We start from the raw sequence: 17548 nt of genomic DNA, 5'->3' as shown, positions 1-17548 counted from the left end.
GTAACAAAAAAAAAATCTTCTATGAACTTACCATACTCCTAACAGAATACCTTGGGGTGTCTTCTTTCTAAAATGGGGTCACTTGTAGGGTTCCTATACTGCCCTGGCATTTTAGGGGCCCTAAACCGTGAGGAGTAGTCTAGAATCCAAATGCCTCAAAATGACCTGTGAATAGGACGTTAGGCCTAAGGTTGCAAAAAAGTGTCACACATGTGGTATCGCCGTACTCAGAAGAAGTAGTATAATGTGTTTTGGGGTGTATTTTTATACATACCCATGCTGGGTGGGAGAAATCTCTCTGGAAATAGACAATTGTGTGTAAAAAAAATCAAACAATTGTCATTTACAGAGATATTTCTCCCACTCAGCATGGGTATGTGTAAAAATACACCACAAAACACATTATACTACTTCTCCTGAGTACGGCGGTACCACATGTGTGGCATTTTTTTGCACCCTGAGTGCGCTAAGGGGCCCAAAGTCCAATGAGTACCTTTAGGATTTCACAGGTCATTTTGCGACATTTGGTTTCAAGACTACTCCTCACGGTTTAGGGGCCCTAAAATGCCAGGGCAGTATAGGAACCCCACAAATGACCCCATTTTAGAAAGAAGACACCCCAAGGTATTCCGTTAGGAGTATGGTGAGTTCATAGAAGATTTTATTTTTTGTCACAAGTTAGCGGAAAATGACACTTTGTGAAAAAACACAATTAAAATCAATTTCCGCTAACTTGTGACAAAAAATAAAATCTTCTATGAACTCACCATACTCCTAACGGAATACCTTGGGGTGTCTTCTTTCTAAAATGGGGTCATTTGTGGGGTTCCTATACTGCCCTGGCATTTTAGGGGCCCTAAACCGTGAGGAGTAGTCTTGAAACCAAATGTCGCAAAATGACCTGTGAAATCCTAAAGGTACTCATTGGACTTTGGGCCCCTTAGCGCAGTTAGGGTGCAAAAAAGTGCCACACATGTGTAGTATAATGTGTTTTGGGGTGTATTTTTAGACATACCCATGCTGAGTGGGAGAAATATCTCTGTAAATAGACAATTGTGTGTAAAAAAAATCAAAAAATTGTCATTTACGGAGATATTTCTCCCACCCAGCATGGGTATGTGTAAAAATACACCCCAAAACACATTACACTACTTCTCCTGAGTACGGCAATACCACATGTGTGGCACTTTTTTGCAGCCTAACTGCGCTAAGGGGCCCAAAGTCCAATGAGCATCTTTAGGCTTTACAGGGGTGCTTACAATTACGCACGTACAATTACGCACCCCCCAAAATGTCAGGACAGTGAACACACCCCACAAATGACTCCATTTTGGAAAGAAGACACTTCAAGGTATTCAGAGAGGAGCATAGTGAGTCCGTGGCAGATTTCATTTTTTTTTGTCGCAAGTTAGAAGAAATGGAAACTTTTTTTTTTTTTCGTCACAAAGTGTCATTTTCCGCGAACTTGTGACAAAAAATTAAATCTTCTATGAACTAACCATGCCTCTCAGTGAATACTTTGGGATGTCTTCTTTCCAAAATGGGATCATTTGGGGGGTATTTATACTATCCTGGAATTTTAGCACCCCATGAAACATGACAGGGGGTCAGAATAGTCAGAGATGCTTGAAAATAGGAAAATTCACTTTTGGCACCATAGTTTGTAAACGCTATAACTTTTACCCAATCCAATAAATATACACTGAATGTTTTTTTTTTATCAAAGACATGTAGCAGAATAACTTTTGCGCTCAAATGTATAGGAAATTTTACTTTATTTGAAAAATGTCAGCACAGAAAGTTAAAAAAGTCATTTTTTTTGACAAAATTCATGTCTTTTTTGATGAATATAATAAAAACTAAAACTCGCAGCAGCAATCAAATAGCACCAAAAGAAAGCTGTATTAGTGACAAGAAAAGGAGGTAAAATTCATTTAGGTGGTAGGTTGTATGACCGAGCAATAAACCGTGAAAGCTGCAGTGGTCTGAATGGAGAAAAAGGCTCTGGTCCTTAAGGGGCGAAAAGACTGTGGTCCTCAAGTGGTTAATTTTGGTTGATTGGACAGGACTGAAAATTTTGCTTGAACGGCGCCGGGTCGGGAGTGTGTCGCTATCAGTTTTTCGATTTGGCAACAACCGACACAGAATAAACGCAGTATTCTCATCTGTCCTGCTGGCGCGTGTCCCATCGGGTCCGGTGGTTTAACTTCATGCAGCAGGTCTACTCCTACCCATGTCCTCTTCTCTTCTGTGTCATGTGACACAAGCCGAAGTTCAAACACTAGAGGTCTTGCAGCATACACAACGGAGCTCTAGTGTTTGAACTTTAGCTTTTGTCATATGATCAGGAAGAGAATGTATGCAAACTATTTGAGGGGTTACTAAGAGATACTATACATGACTTCATAGTAGAAAATAATCTTATTTCTCAGCATCAACATGGGTTTACTAAAGACAGGTCCTGTTTGACTAACATGCTCAGCTTTTATGAGGTAGTGAATGCTAATATGGATATTGGGAATGCTGTAGATGTGATATACTTGGACTTTGCAAAGGCCTTCGACACTGTTCCCCACAGAAGTCTGGTGCAAAAGTTGAGGATGCAAGGACTGGGGAAGAGTCTGTGTTCATGGATAGGGAACTGGCTAATGGACAGAAAACAAAGAGTTGTTGTCAATGGATCGTACTCAAAATGGGAGACTGTTAGCAGTGGGGTCCCACAGGGGTCTGTACTGGGTCCAGTGCTCTTCAATTTATTTATTAATGACCTAGTAGATGCAGTAGTGAGCAATGTTGCTATTTTTGCAGATGATACAAAATTGTGCAGAATCATCAACTCTCAGGAAGATAGTGTCATATTGCAACAGGATCTGGATAGGATGGCTATATGGGCACATACATGGCAGATGAAATTCAATGTTGACAAATGTAAAGTCATGCATTTTGGTCGTACCAATGGTCTAGCACCATACAAAATAAATGGGATACAGTTGGGAACATCAAACTTGGAGAAGGACTTAGGAGTACTCATCGACAACAAGTTAAATAATCGTACTCAATGCCAAGCAGCTAAAGCGAACAACATTTTGGGATGCATTAAAAGGGAAATAAAAACTCGAGATGCTAGCATAATATTGCCCCTGTTTAACTCTCTAGTAAGGCCACATCTGGAATATGGAATTCAGTTCTGGGCACCACATTACAAAAAGATATTGCAGTTTTAGAGCAGGTGCAGAGACGAGCTACAAAATTGATACGTGGGATGGAAGGTCTCGCTTACCAAGAAAGGTTAGATAAACTGGGTTTATTTAGTCTAGAGAAAAGACGCCTTAGAGGAGATCTAATTAACATGTATAAATACATTAGAGGGCAATATAATAGCTTGGCGGATGAGCTTTTTGTCCCTAGGCCTTCTCAAAGGACTAGAGGACATGAGCTGCGCATGGAAGAAAAACGTTTTAGCCATTTATTTAGGAAAGGGTTCTTTACAGTAAGAGTGGTTAAGATGTGGAATGCATTGCCACAGGAAGTCGTTATGGCAATCTCTATACCTGCATTTAAAGGGGGCTTAGATGCTTTCCTTGCGTTGAAAGACATCCATGGCTACAATTACTAGGTTATGCCTAATGATGTTGATCCAGGGATTTTATCTGATTGCCATCTGGAGTCAGGAAGGAATTTTTCCCATTTGGGGCTAATTGGACCATGCCTGGTGGGTTTTTTTTCGCCTTCCTCTGGATCAACAGGGGTATGTGGGGGACGGGCTGGAGTTGTACTTTGTACTGGTTGGACTCGATGGACGTGTGTCTTTTTTCAACCTATGTAACTATGTAACTATGTAAGAAGAGGGACACAGGGAGGAGGAGACCTGCTGCAGGAAGTTACTGGACCCCAGAGGATGCACACTGGCTGGACAGGTAAGAGCTATTCTGCCGGCCTGGAGGAGCACAGATGGGGGAGCCCTGGGCAGTGGGGCAGGATGCGGTGACGGCTCCACAGATTTTGAATCGATTTCGTGCTGAAATCGATTCAAAATCTGTGTGCAGTTTGTGGGCAGCCAATAGATCAGATTTGATCAGAGAGGGATTTATCTGATGGTCGCTTTGGTGGCCATCTATAAATGTGTGGCCACCTTTAGTGGTAAGACTAAGGAGACTTTATTTGAAATGGCCTGATGCAGAGCACTTCATGCCCAAAATGGACTAGTGTCATTGCCTAAAATTAATGATTGATCTCCCCCTGTGTCACATGACTGCCACAGCAGATAAGGCAGATAAGCCCAATTGAAAGCACAGGCTGTTAACAATATGTCTGCTTCCATGAATCAGGAAGTAGAAACTGTGCAGATTTATTTTAGAACTTGAATCAGCTGTAACAAAGAAATGTTTTTGTTTAAAGTTTATTATCTTATTGTGTATCTTTTAGAGCAGAGAGGACTTCTGAGTTCAGGTCCGCTTTATGACAAATATACTATGCACTTACCTTTAACATTTACAGCTTCGAGTTTCTTAAAGGGATATTCATCCAGGTAATCCACAAGAGCAGCTGTATGAATAACAACATGGACTCCTTTAAGAGCTTCCAGAATCTGTCTGTAGTCAGTGATGTCTCCTTTGATGAAGGTGATTTTGTCATAATCTGCAGTACCCAAGTACAAACATGAATTTAGTTCTAATGATCCTCAAGATGACGTCTGCTCCAAGTTATAAATAGCCTCCTAAGTGATAGGCAAACCATAGTGGAAAGCAAAACTAAGCGGTAGAGGCAGGCAGATTCTAATGATGATGGGTAGACAAAGTGAGAAGCTGATTTTAGTGACAGGTGGATGAAGCGACAGGGTGAATAAGTGATAGGTAGAAAAAGAGAGGCTATTTCTGGTGACAGGCAGTCCCTTTGAGTTCCCAGACCTGATGAACTAAGCAGATGGCGCAGTGGAGTAAGTACAATTCATGGGCCCCCGCAGTGAAATGTTGATGCTGCCCCCCCCCCCCCCCACCATAAATGTTCCCTTGACTTTCTTGAGGCTCATCTCGCAAGGGGCATAAAACAAGTGTGTCCATCATGATCTTCACACCCTTAACAAGCGTAGCCACAAAAACAACCCATCTGAAGTATAGTCTCCTGTATCGGAGGAAGGGAAGGTTAGTAGATGGGGCCCCATCACAGCTTTGGGCCCCCTGCTATAGCATTGGCTGCCCCCTCTAGTTACGGCCCTGATTCTTCTCATTGATTAGGAGCTTGTTAGCCACCTACTGCCCCCTGCAACCTTTAGGCATTCCCACCAATATGCAGACCACAAGGCAAGCTCACTTACCTTCAGCTGATTGCCTCCTGATTAATCAGCTGACGCAACATCGAGAAATGATGTGTGGTTGTACTACACACATATGAAGTGCTGCATCTACTGAACAGCAGAGAGGAGAAAATTGGTGAGTAAGGATGACTTGAGGTCCATTCATTAGTCCATTCATTAAATCACACATAGTGATTTAGAGCAGTGTTTCTCAACACTTTATTGGTATGTACCCCTTTTAAAGCCCTGTACTCACCAAGTACCCCCTAGTATAGTAAACATTATCACAAGTACCCCCTGATAAATGTATATCTAATCATAGTACATTATAATTGGTTCTACACAATTTCCAAACATTTACAATTGCTTTTAATTAGCTAAAACACTAATTTGGTGTTGTTTAAATAAGATTTTTCATTTTCTAAAACTCTAAATTTGTTATTCTTGGTTAAGTAGATCAAGCCCGAGTACCCCCTGGAACCATTAGAAGTACCCCCTGGGGTACGCGTACCACACGTTGAGAACCTAGGATTTAGAGGACAATAAAGCAGAGGGACACCAAGAGCCCCAATAGTGTAATGCGTCTTGGGGACAACAAATAAATGAGAAGTTAAAATGATACTTACAAACCAGGGTTACCATTAGGCAACCACTGTATAGGCAGGTGGGGAGAACAATCGTGACCCCACTCAGGAATAAAAAGTCGCTCTCTGTAGACAGGAAAATAGGGTAACAACCCTCCACCCAGGGTGGACTCAATGTAGTGTACAAGATACAGAGGCGCCAAAAGAATAAAAGGTAATTAAATGAACTTAAAAAACCAACGGGTTAAACAGAGGAGGCAGCGGTGGTCTTACCCCCTCCAAACAGACACAGACAAGGACTGCGATTCAGACAGTCAACAATTTATTCGGAACTCAAAAAAACAATGTGAAGCGTTTCACGGGCCATACATCCCGCTTATTGACTGTCTGAATCGCAGTCCTTGCCTGTGTCTGTTTGGAGGGGGTAAGACCACCGCTGCCTCCTCTGTTTAACCAGTTGGTTTTTTAAGTTCATTTAATTACTTTTTATTCTTTTGGCGGCTCTGTATCTTGTACACTGATTTAGAGGGCAGATGGGGCAAAGAATTGTTGGCTACAATCGGTGTGCAGGAGATGCAGAAAGTAGAGTTCAGGGGACAAGGTCTGTGGTATCCAAACGGTAGAGAAGAGGTGTGGGATACAGAGTGGACATGGCAGCCGATAAACTGCTAATTAATGGGGTCACGAGTAATTTTGAGTGTGGAGTCGCACTTGCTTGGCTTCCATCAATTTCAGATGGTCAGGTGTGCAGATCTAATAGTCCCGGACACCATGGGACTCAAACTGTGGCAAATGAAGAGAAAGATCCGCACCACCTTCAGAAAAGCTTAGTCTGTTTTATTGGAAAAAAACATACAAATTTAAAAAGAACTTTAAGGCAGGACAGTCCACTGTTTCGGGCTCCTGCCCATCTTCATGCTGCCTAGTTCTGAAGTAACATACAAAAACACCAACATATATACAGAGAAACAACCAATCACTGAGTATATACTAATTAGAGGACCTGATGGGAAACAGCCTATTTACATATCTAGTCACACCTGGGGGAGTTGGAGGTGTGACTAGATATGTAAATAGGCTGTTTCCCATCAGGCCCATCATCTTTTTAAATTTGTATGTTTTTTTCCAATAAAACAGACTAAGCTTTTCTGAAGGTGGTGCGGATCTTTCTCTTCATTTGCCACAATTAATGGGGTCACGTTCACACTGATGTGGTGAGGTGTGACGGACACATTGTAACATGGCTTACCGTACTGCAATGAACCACCTATGCAACAGACAGTGTGGCGGGTACACTGCAGTATAATGAGTTGCAGTATGGTAACAAAGTGCATGCAGTGCATTACTAGTAAACGCATGTGTTAATAGTGGGAGTGAAGCATACTTTTCATTGGCTATATGCTTCACTGCACCCGATGCTACCCGATCATAACATGTGGCATTGTTGTCCTGATCTGTTATGTTGCACTCCTGCTGTCACAGAGAACGCAACCCAACAGCCACTGCAAATGTGGCCTAACTGAGAAATTACGGGTAATGTATATAGTAGGGGAGGTATCTATGGTTGCCTGACCAATAGGGCATGAGAATTGGTGTAGGGGTTGGATCTAGGGGAAGGAACAGACATTGTCAGCAAGGCAGGAAATAAGTGTGTGGCCACCAATTTCCCTTCCGGTAAACAAATTCTACTTACAAACCTGTTTGTAAATTGGGGGCCACATGTATTAACAATTCCTTGCAGCTGTGGCAATACTATTCTGTGTACCTAATGTGATCAGTTTCTGAGACCTTCTGAGACCACTTTCGTAATAAAAAAAAAAAACTATTAATATTTGTAGATGTGCATATCAGTGGGTGTTTATGGGAACAAATGATCTTCTGGTAGTTAGATGGTTCCAAATTATCTATGCTAATCTTATGTCGAAATGACACAGAACTATCCCGGAGAGCATCTTTTAATTGCAAGTGTGGAAATACCATTGACAACACAAAACGCCAAGATTCAATTAAAACAATTGTATTTATGTAAAATGATTACCTGCTCTTAGAAGACTAATGACTTCACTTTCATTTAGGTCAAAAATCCTCACATCTTTCACATATTCTTCTCTGAGCAGAAATTTCACAATATGTTCACCAATAAAACCACAGCCACCAGTTATTAGATATACCACATTTTTGGCCATAGTGCCAAAGAAATGTCTGCTCAAGGGTTTGAAAGTGGATCTGAAAGAGTAAAGCAGATTTCACACATCTCAAGAGGGAGGGACTGTAGTGAAAATAACATAATGAATAAAATTGCTTATTGTTTACAATATTAATGTATAGATTATTTAGTCAGTGTTTTCCCATTGTACAAGCTTTCCTCTCCCTGGTTTACATTTTGAAATGTAAAGGTGGTGACATCTTTAGTTCTGCCAGGTGATCTATACGTTATATTGTTACTGACAGTTCTATGCACAGAGTGAGATATCGCTTGTTTGGCAGTTGGAAAAAGCTGTTATTTCCCACAATGCAACAAGGTTCACAAACAGCAAACTGTCAGGACCTTGGTAATGATATCACGCTGTGGGAGGGGTTTCACCACAATATCAGCCACATGATCTATTTAAGAAAAGGTAAAGATTTCTTGTGGGAAACGGGGCATTGGCTAATGACTGGAATGAAATTCGATCCTGGATTAAAGTTCCTCTTCATAGTATAATCACAATCTTAAGTAAAGAAGAAGTACGTCCGGCACTTGCATCAAGAAGAAGTATGTTCGGCACTTGCATCAATGTATCCTTTAAAAAAAGCTTTCATATTCAAGGCTTACATGTGGGTAAAGATACACCATGTGCAGATATCTCCAGGTCCTACCCGATCTCTTGTGGCAGCTGTGGAGCGAGGTGGGAGCTGCAACACGCCTGACGATCGTTTTTTTCAGATTGAGCGTTCTCAGAGGCTCCGTGCGCACGGAGATATCTGCACATGGGTGTATGTTTACCTATATGTAAGCCTGGAATATTAAAGCTTTTTTAAAGGATACATTGATGCAAGTGCCAAACTTACTTCTTCTTTACTCAAGGTACATGAATTTTGATACTTTCAAGTTCTGAGCACGCTGTTTAGTATTTAATGAAAACCTGATCTACTTTCTAATCCTACAGTACAGACTTTAGCACTAGCAATTGTAGTGCCTGTCTCTGTCTCCTTTGTGTATAATCACACTTATGCCATACATAAGGTATTCCAGATACAGAAAACGATTGATTGGGTAATGTAGAGGTAGAGTAGATTTTTAACCCTCAGTCTAGGTTAGATTTCAACAGCAATTTGAATGCTAGCAAAGTACTACTCAATGCATTACAACATTGAGCAGCCAACAATCCCCTCCTGAGGCATACCAACAAGCCCCCAGGCCCCCAAGCAAAATTGTCATGGGGTCCCCATTCCCCCTGCTCATGGCCAGCCACACACACCTCTCCCTGCTTTTCCTTTCTCCACAAACACAGCTCAGTGCAGCTTATTTCTACAGCATTTCTATGTGGAATGAACACTTTCCAGTCTGTTCTTTGCAAGAGCTTGGGTCCACTTTAAGCCTGGTACACACATCCAGTTTTAATTGGCCCATTTTACCATATAGCATGAGGGCCAACAGATTTTGAATACTATAAACTAATTGAATAGGTGCAATGGATGGAAGGAGGAGCCCCAATGTGTATAGAGCTCTTATAAGCTGTTTATAAGTGATCTTACTTCAGATTTGGAATGGATAACAAAAAATATTTATTGGACACAAATGAAGTTTCACGGGGCTTACCCATGCAGGCAGGGCAGTTTCTAGGCTAAAATGCACCCAGGGCGAGGGTGTAAAAATTGCGCCCCCCACGCGGAGCCAGGTATAGGTGCCCGCAGTATAGTTTAGCCAGGTCTAGTTGCACTCAGTATAGGTCCCCCCAGTATAGGTAGCCAGGAATAGGTACCCCAGTATAGGTAGCCAGCTATAGGTCTCCCCAGTATAGGTAGTCAGCTATAGATCCCCCAAATATAGGTAGCCAACTATAGGTCCCCCCAGTATAGGTAGCCAGGCATAGGTGCTCCAGTATAGTTGTCCCCAGTATAGGTTAGCCAGGTAGGTGCCTCCAGTATACGTAGCCAGTATAGTTGCCCCCAGTATAGGTTAGATAGGTAGGCGCCCCCGGTATAAGTTAGATAGATAGGTGCCCCCAGTACAGGTTAGCAAAGTGGGTGCTTCTAATATAGGTAGCCAGAATAGTTGCCCCCAGCATAGGTTAGATAGGTAGGTGTCCCCAGTATAGGTTAGGTAGGTGCCTCCAATGTAGGTAGCCAGTATAGTTGCCACCAGTATAGGCTAGCTAGGTAGGTGCCCCCAATACAGGTTAGATAAGTAGGTGCCCCCAGTATAGGTTAGATTGGTAGCAGCCCCCCAGTAAAGGTTCGATTAGTAGCTGCCCCCCAGTATAGGTTAGATTAGGTAGGTGCCCCCCAGTGTAGGTTAGATAGGTAGCTGCCCCCCAGTATAGGTTAGATAGGTAGCTGCCCCCCAGTATAGGTTAGGTAGGTAGGTAGGTTCCCCCCAGTATAGGTTAGATTAGGTAGGTGCCCCCCAGTATAGGTTAGGTAGGTAGGTAGGTAGGTCCCCACCAGTATAGATTAGATCAGGTAGGTGCCCCCCAGTATAGGTTAGATTAGGTAGGTGCCCCCCAGTATAGGTTAGATAGGTAGCTGCCCCCCAGTATAGGTTAGATTAGGTGGGTGCCCCCATCATAGGTTAGATTAGGTAGGTTCCCCCCAGCATAGGTTAGATTAGGTAGGTTCCCCCCAGTATAGGTTAGATTAATGAGGTGCCCCCCAGTATAGGTTAGATTAGGTAGGTTCCCCCCAGTATAGGTTAGATTAATGAGGTGCCTCCCAGTATAGGTTAGATAGGTAGCTGCCGACCAGTATAGGTTAGATTAGGTCAGTGCCCCCCAGTATAGGTTAGATTAGATAGGTGCCCCCCAGTATAGGTTAGGTAGCTGCCCCCTGGTATAGGGTAGATTAGGCAGGTGCCTCCAGAATAGGTTAGATTAGGTAGCTGCCCCCAGTATAGGTTAGATTAGGTAGGTTCCCCCAGTATAGGTTAGATTAGGTAGGTGCCCCCCAGTATAGGTTAGATTAGGTAGGTGCCCCCCAGTATAGGTTAGATTAGGTAGCTGCCCCCCAGTATAGGTTAGCTTAGGTAGCTGCCCCCCAGTATAGGCTAGGTAGGTAGGTGTCCCCCCCATAATGGAGGGGAGAGTCACAGCCACGGGGGGAGCAGCCCAACCTCTCCCTCCGTTCCTCTCCCCCGGCCGCCCTCCGTGCTCCCCCCTCCAGACTGGAGAGTTAGCGTAGGGAAGCGCTCACTGTAAATAGTAACTCATTTCCCAGGTTCCAATCGCCGTTCACTCACTTGCCACCGGTCTTCTGCTCTTCATAGACGCTGAATCAGATCGAGAAGTAAAATACTACCGGCACTCCGAGATTCGTAGCCGTATCACTGGGAGTAGGGATTTGACAGATTCTCAAACGCCATCTTGATGATTATGAAGATTCTGCGTGCTCATGATATGATTAGCGAATGTTTGTATAAAGAATCAGCATCAGAAAGGGAAAAAGAAAATTGCATCAGGCACTGCAGTTGATTCTGTTTTAATAGTGTTTTCGTTGTGATTGAAATCATTACTTGTATAAAAAAATCTTGCATTTAAAGAGGTAGGTACAAATAGTCATGATCCAGCCTCGGAAGAAGCACCCTCTGATATGGTAGGACATCCATCTCATGCAAATATTTGAATGCACAAGTTGTCTGCACATGACTATTTGTACCTACCTCTTTAAATGCAAGATTTTTTTATACAAGTGGTGATTTCAATCACAACGAAAACACTATTAAAACAGAATCAACTGCAGTGCCTGATGCAATTTTCTTTTTCCTCTCTGATGCTGATTCTGCATAGACGCTGATACACACGCTGCTTCTTGTTTAACAGGAAGCAGCGTGTGTATCAGCGTATATGCAAGAGACCGGCGGCTAGTGAGTGATCGGCGATTGGAACCTGGGAGGTGAGTTACTGTGAGTTACTGATTTACTGTGAGCGCTTCCCTGCGCTAACTCTGCAGTCTGGAGGGGGGAGCACGGAGGGAGACCCGGGGGGAGAAAGGGGGTGAGAGGTCGGGCTGCCCTCCCCGCGGCTGCGGCTCCCCCTTCCATTACAGCGCCCCCCTCCCAATAGCGCAAGGGCCGCCCGGCCCTAGAAACGGGCCTGCATGCAGGGTAATGTAAGTATGAAGCTGCTATGTTGTGCTTACTCTGCAACAAGGGTGCCTCTAGCCATTTTGTCACTCCAGGCGAGAAAACCTGTGGCCCCACCCTGTGGTGCCCCCCCCCCCCTGAAAATAATCTTAATGCAGCAATGTTTCACCATAAAATAATCGTAATGCAGCAATGTTTCACCATAAAATAATCGTAATGCAGCAATGTTTCACCAGAAAATAATTGTAATGCAGCAATCTTTCACCAGAAAATAATCGTAACGTGCAGTATATGTTACCTGTCTGTGCCCGCCAATGGCTCCGTCTCCGTACTGCCTCACATACACACGCCCTGGGTTAATTAACGTAGTAGTGGCCGCGCTAGTGAAGTATTGCGGTCGCGATATTTCACAGCACATAGCATTTAGAGGAGCGTGTATTGCTATTTAAACAAAGCCTGTAACTAAGGAAGGCATGCTACGCAGCACGACCACGCGTAGCGTGCATACTGCTCCTAAGTTGTTTTAAACTTGCGCTGCTGCAGCAGCACTGTTTAGTAAATCGAGGCCTATTTGTACATTACTATTTTTACAATATACAAACACAAATTCACAAATCCTGCTCTGTATTTGTCTTACCTTTAACCTGGCAGCTATGAATGATAGGAACAGTTTTATGTCTTTCAAAGAGGTGAAAAGTGAGCGTTACAGACGTCCAGAGCAGATGAAGTATTCTATAGGTTCTTTATGGAACAATAAGAAACAGAAAGAGACTCTGAGAGGTACCTCCAGTTGTGATCGTTTTTCTGGTTTTTTAACTCCGTAAGAGGAAAGTCTTTTATTTTTAATGATCTACAGGTTATTGTATGCCCTTCTACTGTCCTATTGATCTCTTTCTGCTTATTGTGTGCATTTAGCCCCTCCCTACTGCGTCACATCTCTCCACACATCCTTATCTTGTCCAGTCCCACAAACACAACTCTGGCAAAACAAGTAATGCAAGAAGTAACAGTTTAATGACTGCTAGATAATTTCTAGAAAGTTTAAAGGGAACCTGAAGGGAGTAAAATTATTTAAAATAAACACATGAATGAATATTACATACTTACCTCACCATCAGTTCCTCTCAGAAGCTCACCATTTTCTTCTTACAGTGATCCCTTCCAGTTCTGACAATATTTTCTCAGAACTGAAATATACCAGTTGCTGACAGTTATTTAGCAGCAGCTGTCAGTTACAGCTGAGTGTGCAAGGTAATGTCCATGTTTCCCTATGGCTTAAGTGGGTGATATTACAGTTTAACAGTGTGCTGACCAGGAAGCTGTTATGGGGTAATGGCCATTTTTAAAATGGAGGCGGGAGAATTCCATTGTTCACAGTGGGAAACAGAACTCAGTAGAGGAGAAAGAGATTGAGGAGTAGTCTACACAGGAGGCAAGTAAGACCTGTGTATGGTTATTTTGACTTTTTATTTTCAGTTCAGGTTCTCTTTAAAGCAGACCTGAACTCAGAACTTCCTCTCTGCTCTAAAATAAACGCAACAGCATAATAACCTTGCGGTGCGGTTCAGCGGGGGTTTGTAGAGGGCAAAGTATAAGGTGACAAGACATCTGTGTCTATAGACTCCTCTGAGGTAAATCCGGGTCTGCACTTACCAGATAAAAATCTTTGCAAACTGAGAAATGCATCTGTCGCATAAGTTTGTCTGGGAGGTTTGAAAGACTATTCTTTCTAAAGATGCTGAACACACGTCATGGCCGGATTTAGGGCTCTTTCACACCAGAGCCCTCTTTTGGCGTTTTAACGCAAAGTCTATACTTTGCGTTAACCAAGGTAAAAGGAAAGTCCATAGACTTTCATTTTATCTTTCACACCCGACGCTGCGTTTCGATGCGTTGCGGTACGACGCATCCCGGCGCATTTTATCGTCGGGAATCGGCGCTTCCCCTTTGGGTAAATTAACTACTACCGCCGCTACTCAGCGTCGCACCGCAGATTCCCGACGACACGCCGCAACGCCTGCAGGAGTCGTTCTCCTGCACGTTTTGAGTGTGTAACCGGCCTTAGACTTCAGCAGCTTGTAGACACAAAGATTCTAGTGCCCTAAACTCCGCCCACAAACCCAGAAATGATTTTCTTATATCACATAAAGAGCTATTTAGCACATGAACCTAGCAGCTGTGTAAATCAAAGTGTGGGCCTGCTCAGCCAAATCTTGGACAAGCTTCCCCCCCCCTACTTTAACCATTTCACCTCCCCCAGCACGACTATCTATGTCCCTGTATATAAATAATTAATAATAAATTGTAATAATTATATATAAAATAATAATCCTAACATTTATACAGTGTTTTTCTCCTGTTGGACTCAAAGCATGGCCCTAGTTACAATACAAAACAGTCTACACGCAATCAGAGTCGAGGCTACACATGATCGGGGGCTACACACAATTAAGTCACCACCTTACATTACTTCAAGCCCACCCCGCACCAAGATGAGAAAAGCAGGCGGCAAATGACCACAACGCTGCTCTTACTTTCACAGGAGGCACTGATAAAGCCACGGATCTCAGTCCCTTACTACGTGCCTATGGACTGCAGCTGGGTGGTGAGTAACATTGCTCTCTGGCTCTGCTGAGATAGGGGACATTGGAGAAGGGAGGGGAGCCATCTCTGCCACATATGTCCCCTGTAGGCATGCGCCTACAGTGCCTTATGGTAAATCTGGCCCTGACACATGCAAAAGATCAGTTCCTGCAAAATGCTTTCATAGTCTATGATATCTGGAGATCTCATACACACCTTGTTTAACCACTTGCCGACCGCACATTCATACCGTGCGGTGGCAAAGTGGTAGCTGGAGGACCAGCGACGCACATCTGCGTCGCCAGGTGCCTCCCTAATTAATCAGGAAAGGCCGCTCGCGCGAGCGGCCGTTTCCTGTTAGATCACGGAGCAGGTCTCCGTGAATAGCCTGCGAGCCGCTGATCGCGGCTCGCAGACTAAATGTAAACGCAGGAGACGTTTGTCTCCTTTGTTTACATTGAACGGCGCTGCTGCTACAGCAGCGCCGTAAGGCAGATCGGCGATCCCCGGCCAATCAGCGGCTGGGGATCGCCGCCATGTGACAGAGGACAGCATGTCACAGGCTGCACAGGACAGATAGCATCCTGTGCAGCCCCGATCACCAGGGGTGAGAGGAAGGAGAGGGAGGGGGGGAATTTCGCCGCGGAGGGGGGCTTTGAGGTGCCCCCCCCCGCAACACCCAGGCAGGCAGGAGCGATCAGACCCCCCCTGCACATCATCCCCATAGGGGGAAAAAAGGGAGGCGATCTGATCGCTCTGCGTGCACCCTGATCTGTGCTGGGGGCTGCAGAGCCCACCCAGCACAGATCATGAAAAAATATGCTGGTCCTTAAGGGGGGGTAAAGGCTGAGTCCTCAAGTGGTTAATGGACAGACACCTGCAGATCAGATCCACCAGGATGAATCTGAAAGATTGAGAGATAAATATCTTTCGTCCGGCTCTTTTGAAGTTTTTTGTTCACTTTTTTACAAAGATTATCTGTAGATTTGATCTTTCACTTTTCAGAGATTTATCTTGTGTGTACCCAGCATTAGTATTCAAAATCTGTTGGCCCTCATCCTACATGGCAGTGGTCAAATTGGCCAGTCATCTGCAGATAAAAATTGGATGTGTGTATGGACCTTAAAGAGACACTGAAGCGAAAAAAAAATTATGATATCATGATTTGTATGTGTAGTACAGCTAAGAAATAAAACATTAAGATCAGATACATCAGTCTAATTATTTCCAGTACAGGAAGAGTTAAGAAACTCCAGTTGTTATCTCTATGCAAAAAAAGCCATTAAGCTCTACGACTTTCAAAGTCGTGGAGAGGGCTGTTATCTGACTTTCATTATCTCAACTGTTCTCTTTTTCTCTGCCAGAGGAGAGGTCATTAGTTCACAGACTGCTCTGAAAGAATCATTTTGAATGCTGAGTGTTGTGTAATCTGCACATATTAGAGAATGATGCAATGTTAGAAAAAACACTATATACCTGAAAATAAAAATATGATAATATTTTCTTTGCTGCTAATCTTCTAGTAATTATTCATAGTACAAAACCAATTCATTATATCATATTTTTTTTCCGCTTCAGTGTCTCTTTAAGAGACCAGATATATTTTCCACTGGTTTTGGAAAATTCAAACTTACTCAGGGAAGCCCCTCCCCCCACCCCCCGGGTGCAATTTATAAAAAATAAGACAATGCAGTAGTATGTCTCTTTTTTCTGAGGACATGGAGATCTTAGCATAGGTCAGAGTAACCAGATACAAGAGCAAAACTGGAACAATTCAATCATTAGTTTATTATAAAACTATACACAAAAAATATACCTTAGCTGGTAAATAAATGTATCTGACAGCTTGAACAGATTGATTGAATAGAAATAAGTAAGGAATGAGAAATTAGGAGAATGTCTGTAAAAAGTTCAAAATACTGTGTTTGGAGTCCAGTAAAACGACAGTCTTTGCACTGAAATAATCCGAACTATTGTGTTTGCGTCCAGTGTCCTGCTGGCCTGTCGATGATGGAATTCAATAATAGATGATAAACCAAGAATCCTGGAACATGTGTGCACCTGGGTTTTACTCCCATCTCTAGGTGGGAGTGGCTATGACACGCTAAAATCCAGCCTTGTGTAATTGGAACAAGGGGGCAGAAGAAAAATATGGTAGGACGGGTTTGTCCTGTGCACGAGTCCGATCAACAAACGGAATGCGTGCCTGCATTCAGTGAAGTGCCCCGAGTCTGCAGATATCAGACACTACATTACATACATTTGTAGTAATAAAGTGCTACTTTGAACTTGTATTGCTCCAGGTTTGGAGGTCCAAACCTGGTTGGTTGGACCCATTAACCTGTGTGAAGGTGATCAACATAGGAGCCTTCTATCCCTTTGAATATGAGGAAATATAACAGAAATGGATTTTTGAGCTACCATGAGGTTTCAGCTGCACCTGGCTGAAGCAGCTGGGTGATAAGAATTTCTTTGAACCCTCTGCCGAGTTGAGAGGTGTTAAGACTGCTATACACAAGTCCGGGATCTCAGAGAAATGATGTCTGCGCAGGGAAAGTTATATTGCATTCTGTCTTCTTACTCTGAGTGGAGATGACATGGATTGACTAATCAACCTGGTGGTTGACATTCTGCTTGCTTGCTTGCTTCTTGCTTTGTCCTAAAGACCTGTGAGTGGGTATCATTGGGTCGGTTCCTCAATACACTTTAGGGCTGTGGCAAAGGACACGGGCTATGGACTGACCATTATCTCTATTTTGGTTGTGCGAACTGGATATAGTGACTGTTTTCCGAAGTGCAATGATTTTA

The 17548-nt window shown here is 43.4% G+C and overlaps 1 protein-coding gene across 1 annotated transcript in view; it reads right to left on the bottom strand.

Moving 5' to 3' along the window:
- Positions 1 to 12873, bottom strand: part of LOC137544890 (3 beta-hydroxysteroid dehydrogenase type 7-like) — a 63844-nt gene extending 50971 nt beyond the window's left edge. Inside the window, exons 1-3 of the mRNA XM_068265989.1 lie at positions 12795 to 12873; positions 7931 to 8103; positions 4483 to 4680 (exon numbers count right to left, since the gene is read on the bottom strand). Coding sequence (XP_068122090.1) covers positions 4483 to 4680; positions 7931 to 8063 — 331 coding nt within the window. The 5' untranslated portion in view covers positions 8064 to 8103; positions 12795 to 12873. The remainder of the gene's footprint in view (positions 1 to 4482; positions 4681 to 7930; positions 8104 to 12794) is intronic.
- Between the last annotated feature and the right edge of the window lie 4675 nt (positions 12874 to 17548).

Source organism: Hyperolius riggenbachi, chromosome 2, assembly GCF_040937935.1.
Source record: "Hyperolius riggenbachi isolate aHypRig1 chromosome 2, aHypRig1.pri, whole genome shotgun sequence".
In the NCBI taxonomy this organism is placed as follows: Eukaryota; Metazoa; Chordata; class Amphibia; order Anura; family Hyperoliidae; genus Hyperolius; species Hyperolius riggenbachi.
The sequence above is the reverse complement of the archived record's forward strand: the minus strand, read 5'-3'. Positions and strand labels throughout refer to the sequence as shown.